Here is a 6,000-nt window from a genome sequence, read left to right as displayed (position 1 = left end):
AACTAGAAGCTCAAAATTTACACACATAAGAATGATAGCTCTTTTTATATGTTATATGCATAGGGTTTCATTCTAGGTTTGGGCACCCTGTAGCCTTTTCTACTCATGATAGTCCTCCTCTCTTTTATATTCCATTTTGGGCTTGTAAAAATAAAGAGTGTTTTTGCAATCTCCACAATTGTTGTAGTTCTTCTAGTCTACTTCCATGTCTTTTGAGTTTGTGCAAAGTTAGCTACATTATATGCTTGGCTCATTGCAACTCTTCCAATCTAGCATCTAAAGGTCGTAGATCAGGAAAATTAAGTATCTATCTTGGAGATTCACGATACCTAAAACTAATACAATGAAGCTAGAAACATTATATCTCTTTCTAAAAATAATATCTACACTAATGGTTGGCCTTTGTCACTTCTTGTTCTTTCACTTGACTAGCTCTTCTTCAACTTGTTGTCACTTTGGGTTAACAAAGATAAATTATGTTTCCTTAAATAAGTTTTATTTTTATATCCTCCTTAAGTTGGCCAATAAATAATATTGTACTTTTTAGTAACTTATTGTTTTCTTCTTCCTAACTTAGGTTCAAAAGAGAGTTGGTAAAGACAAAAGAAAGGAGTGGTGACTATTAATTGAATATGGGTAGTTGTGTGCTAGCATGGTGGAGATATTGTTTTCAAGGACAGATGAGGGGAAATTTCAAATTAATCTCTCTCCAGAAAATCATAATCTCTACAAGGTAATGAGATTACTCTAAATAAATATGATAGATACTCTCAAGCAATTAAGGATGCTTCTAAACAAGTCAACCATGTATCTTGTCAAGCTAATACCGAAGAACCTAGTCTAAGTTTGATGAAGGTTTCTTAACGAGTCTATGTGAAATTTGTATCATATGTAGGAGAATTGTGAGGTTGTAGACATATCCTTGGACAATTGACTCACTCATGCTAGGTCTTATGATGCATGGTAAACATGGACCTTGACAAGGCATATGATATATGTTGCGATCTCATTAGAGATGGAAAATGTTTGGTAAGGTGTCAATCTTTCATGGACTCTTGGAAAGATGTAAATGTATGTTGTACTACCATCACATATCTCATAATATCAATGCTATAAGACATTAATTTTCATGGTGAACATGTCATCCAATTAGGTTTCTCTTTGGCATCCCCATCATCCATAATGATCAGTAATCTACTAATTAGGAATGTAGTTCTTTTCTTGAATGTCAATGTGTTATCTCAAATTCTTGTTGAACAAAGAAAAAGAAAAATAGACAATTGAGAACTTGCTTGTTATGTAAAGATAAATTGGTCCCATTGAAAGGTCTATTGCATGCATTAATCATCTCCCATCATATGTGCCTTATAATAGTTCAAAAATGCTCAGAATGACATTTCAAAGAGAGCGTGATAAGCCCTAAAATACATAACATCATAAGCTAGGATGCATTAGAATTTTTGCACATTTATTAAGTATGGAAAACAATATCTCGATGTTGTTGCTAAGAACTATATCTCATGATCATAAAAGTACAAAGAGAAACAAATGTAAACCATAATCTCATTGTTTATAGATGAAATACAGTAAGGCTTTGAATTGTACAAGTATGAATGCTTACATTGATCTTTCTAGTTGTAGCTTTGCAATCTAAAAGATTCATAAGTGGGATGAAACAAGCTTACAAAATATAGAATGCTTGTAAAACATATAGAAACCCTAAGAAACCAATAAAGAAACCTAAACACAATCCAGAGATGGAAATCCACTCATCAAACCAGTTGAATGTGGTTTCAGCTATAGGCTTTTGAGTTTTAGGTGTATTACATGCTCGGTGAACAAGCTGTCCACACAACCCATGATCTCCAATGTAGCTCATTTCATTCTCAAGTTGCGGTGAATTCTGTGGGATGGGGCCTACCAACCCTTCATTGTAGGAGACATTAAAAATTGCCAACTTTGACAAATTTTGGAAGCTAGGTGGAATAGGTCCATGGAGCTTATTGAAGGACAAATCCATGGATTGCAATTGGCTTCCAAGTTCTCCTAATTCCGAAGGAAGAGGTCCCGAGAAGCTATTTCTGGATAGATTCAAGTACACAAGTGCAGATAGTTGAGCGAGGCCTATATTAGATATTTCCCCTGATAGATTGTTACAAGAAAGATCAAGTGATACCAAAGCCTCAATTACATATTCGTAGTGTTGTTGAGCATCCTTTATAGTGATATCAAGGTCTTCGTATAGGGACCCCTTATTAATATCAATGCCTTGCAATTGATATTGAATGCGAAACTGTGGAAGTGACTCGAGGACATATGAAGGGATAGAGCCTGTCAAATAGTTGTTGGAGAGGTCTATGACTTGGAGAGCAGGAGCAAGTTCTCCTAAAGAAGTGGGTATGGTGCCACTAAACCGATTGTACCCTAGGTCCAAAACACGTAAGCAAGCATATTGCAAACGTGAAGTGTTACTGAAAAGAGAAGCACTCTCTAGATTGCCCTCAAGCCTATTATGGCTAAGGTCCAAAAGAACTAGATGCCTGAGGTTGACAAAAGAAGCAGGTATTTGCCCACTCAACATGTTGTTGCCAAGAGAGAATATTTGTAATTGAGTCTCACTTTGGGTAGGAAACAACTCATTTGGAATAAAGGACTCCAGAAGGTTGTGATTGAGTTTGAGTCTTGTGCTTGAAAGTGAAAGGCACCGACCGAGGAAAGGAGGGATGGCGCCGGTGAGGCGGTTGCGAGATAGATCCAAACCAACTATACACCCCTCACAACTTATATTGGCAGCCATATTTGATAGCATGGAAAAGAGATCCCCAGATAGATCGTTGTTGGAGAGAGACAGATCTAGCCCCACAAATCCACTCCCCATAAGAGGAGTAAATCCAGTGAAGGAGTTGTGTGAGAGATCCAAACTGCGAAGACGTGACATGTTTCCCAAGCCTTCTGGTATTTGGCCTTCCAACTGGTTATGGGCTAAGTACAGCTCGGAAAACGAGGGTTCCAGGCGATCGAAGAAGAAGCTTGTGAGATGTCCTGTCAACATGCACGAGCTTAAATCCAGTACACCTTCAGACATTTGCAACGGAAGAAGTTTCACTGCATTTGGATCATTTAGGTGCAGCATGAGGGGATTCCCAGATAAGTTCAACATGCGAAGGCCATTGCCGGTCAGGTTACCGTGAGAGAAGCAGGAGAGCTGATCAATGGCGGTGATGAGGTTGTTAGAGACATCTAACGTATGTGGGCTTACTACGCCATTGTCATCGGAGCAGAATAGGAGATCTTTAGGTTGCAGGTTCAGTGAGCTCAAATATACACTGCTGATGTTGAAAAGCCACTTGGGGAGCTTTGGTTCATGACGGCTGTTATCATCAGGGTCGATGATGGAGTTGCCAGAGAGGGCCAGGGCTGAAAGAGATGTAAGGTTGCGCCAGCTACTGGGGAGGCTCCCGCTGAAGTGATTATAGTCGAGAGAGAGGGTATCGAGGCTTCGATGAGAGCCTAGCCAGTCGGGAAAAGGACCCGAGAAGTTATTATGGGAGATCAACACCTGTTGAAGTTGAGTTGCGTTGCACTGCAGCATATTGAACTGCCCCGTGAATGAGTTACCAGAGAGGTCCAAGTGAGAGAGCTTTAACAGCCTACATATGGAATTTGGAGGTTCTCCTCTGAGAACATTGAAGCTCAAGTCAAGCCAACGAAGATCAGAGAAATATTGGTAAGGATGGAACTCCTGGATCATTCCCAAGAAGTAATTCCCTGACAGCCTTAATTCTTGTAAAGATGTGAGATTTGAATATCGGAAGAGGGGAGATAAGCTTCCAGAGAGACGGTTCGAAGAGAGGTCTAGATATTGCAATGCAGGGGTATTGAAGGTAGGAGGTGGGCCGAAGAACGCATTGGAAGATATGACAAGGGAGGCAAGATTAGGCGTGCTGAAGCTGGGGAGAGGGCCACAGAGAGCATAATTTGCATGAAGATACAGGCTTTTGAGGTGAGGAAAGGAACTAGCATTAGCAAGTGAGGAGGGGAACTCGCCCGAGAGGCTATTGTAAGCGAGAGATAAGTAGCGGAGAGATTGGAGGAGGGAGACAGAGGGGGCGATGGAGCCTGTGAATTGGTTGGCCGAGAGGTCCAAGAATTGGAGGGAGCGGGGGAGGGAGTGTCCAGGGATGGAGCCTTTCAGGAGATTGTCGGAGAGGTCCAAGTGTCGGAGCGAGGGTGGGAAGGAGGCCTGCGATGCAGCAGGGATGGGGCCTGTGATTTGATTCTGACGGAGGGATAGGAATTGGAGGGAGGGTGGGAAGGGAAGGAGAGGAGGCAAGGGGCCTGTGAGGCCATTTCCGGAGAGATCGAGGTGCTGAAGCTGAGTGAGGTTGTGGCCGGTGATGGCGCAGAGTGGGAATGATCCGGACAGGAGATACGGCCCTCTCATGACAAGCGAGGTGAGAGCCGGAAGCCCAGTGCAGAGTGCGGAAGGAAAGGGAGTACTCCTCGGTATCACCTTCTGTGACTGATCTTGGGCCAAAGGAACGATCACCTCCAGGCCCGTAACACGCCCGCCATTGCACGCCACGCACGTCCACTTGCTCCATCGCCCGCAACAGAAGCTGCGCCTGGTGGTGTTGTCGTTAATGTGTCCGCCTGCACCTCCTCCGCCATGGTTGTGTTGATAATCAGCATAATTAAAGAGAGGCGCAGGGAAGGCAGCCGCGATGGAGCGGAGGGCGGCAAGGTCAGAAGGATGACAAGAAGATCCCGAATCAGCATCAACGGCAACTGCTACGTCTGCTGCGGCTATGAGCGGAGCAGCAGGCGGGACTGGTGCGGTGGCGTGAGAGGACAAGAAGAAGAAGAAGAAGAAGAAGAAGAAGAAGGACGAAGACGAAGACGAGGAGGAGGAGGGGGAGAGGGTGGCCGCAACGAGTATGTTACCCTGGTGCTTTGGCTTTGTAAACCCTCTCATTTTTACAATAAGCTTAGCTTTGTGAGCTCGTGATTGTCCCAAGGAGAAGGTTTTTATAGCTCATCAGCTCATACACACACTCTGCACATGACGCACGAGGAAAGGCTATCTCATGAGGATCTCGCAGCCTCTTGCCCTTGTCCTTCACAAGAGCCCGTTAATGTGACAAAGATAAAAGGCTTCGTTGTAAGGCCCCCATTATAAGCTTAGCTCATGAGTGTTCAAAAAAATCTTAAGCTTAGCTCATGAGTGTTCAAAAAAATCTGAGGTTTAGTGTTCAAGTAAATCATTAACTTCCAAAAGAAAACGTTCAAGTAAATGATTACATTTGGAAAAAAGAACCTTCAAATTTTTAGTGCTCACAAAGTTTTTCACTTTGAAGACCAAAAATCATTTTAACTGTAATATACATGCCCAAAGAACTTAAAAGTTCAATTCAAAACTTGTTAAGTTATCAAGGTTGAAGGAATTTGTATTGCCTACAAAAGAATAGTTGTCAATGGGCACTCCTCATGGCATCGAGGGAAACTTTGTTGACTAAAGCCTTCATTAAAGCCAAAAGAAAGCCAAGTATCTACCCTCATGAGACACTGTGTGTGTGATAGGGATGTGTTGAATTTTCTCTACCCTCATGATCAGACATCATGTGTGATAGGGATGTGTTGCTTTTTGTCTACCCTCATGAGATACTATGTGTGATAGGGATGGGTTGAATATAGTTGACCAAAGTCAAAAGAAAGCCAAGTATCTACCCTCATGAGACATTGTGTCATAGGGATGTGTTGACTTTTCTCTACCCTCATAAGATACTATGTTTGATAGGGATGGGCTGAACTTAGGGTAACTTTGTTGACCAAAGTCAAAAGAGAGCCACATATCTACCCTCATGAGACACCATGTGTGATAGGGATGTGTTGAATTTTCTCTACCCTTATGAGATACTATAGTATGTGTGATAGGGATGGGTTGAATTTAGGGATGGGCTGTTAATTGAACTTAGGATAACTTTGTTGACCAAAGTCAAA

The 6,000-nt window shown here is 42.4% G+C and overlaps 1 protein-coding gene across 1 annotated transcript; it reads right to left on the bottom strand.

The window, feature by feature from the left end:
• Positions 1 to 1,567: 1,567 nt before the first annotated feature.
• LOC148023124 (uncharacterized) lies at positions 1,568 to 5,222 on the bottom strand. Its single transcript, XM_087696119.1, has one exon. It carries the CDS (start codon positions 4,973 to 4,975, stop codon positions 1,682 to 1,684), a length of 3,294 nt encoding a protein of 1,097 aa, XP_087552245.1. The 5' UTR covers positions 4,976 to 5,222; the 3' UTR covers positions 1,568 to 1,681.
• Positions 5,223 to 6,000: the final 778 nt, after the last annotated feature.

Source organism: Lygodium microphyllum, chromosome 16 (genome assembly GCF_053477565.2).
Source record: "Lygodium microphyllum isolate KBCC chromosome 16, Lygodium_microphyllum_v1.1.10, whole genome shotgun sequence".
NCBI classification, from domain to species: Eukaryota; Viridiplantae; Streptophyta; class Polypodiopsida; order Schizaeales; family Lygodiaceae; genus Lygodium; species Lygodium microphyllum.
This window is presented reverse-complemented; position numbering and strand designations above follow the sequence as displayed.

Excerpts from the sequence above, each read along its gene's own strand:
- LOC148023124 (XM_087696119.1), bottom strand. The coding sequence starts at position 4,975 with ATGAGAGGGTTTACAAAGCCAAAGCACCAGGGTAACATACTCGTTGCG.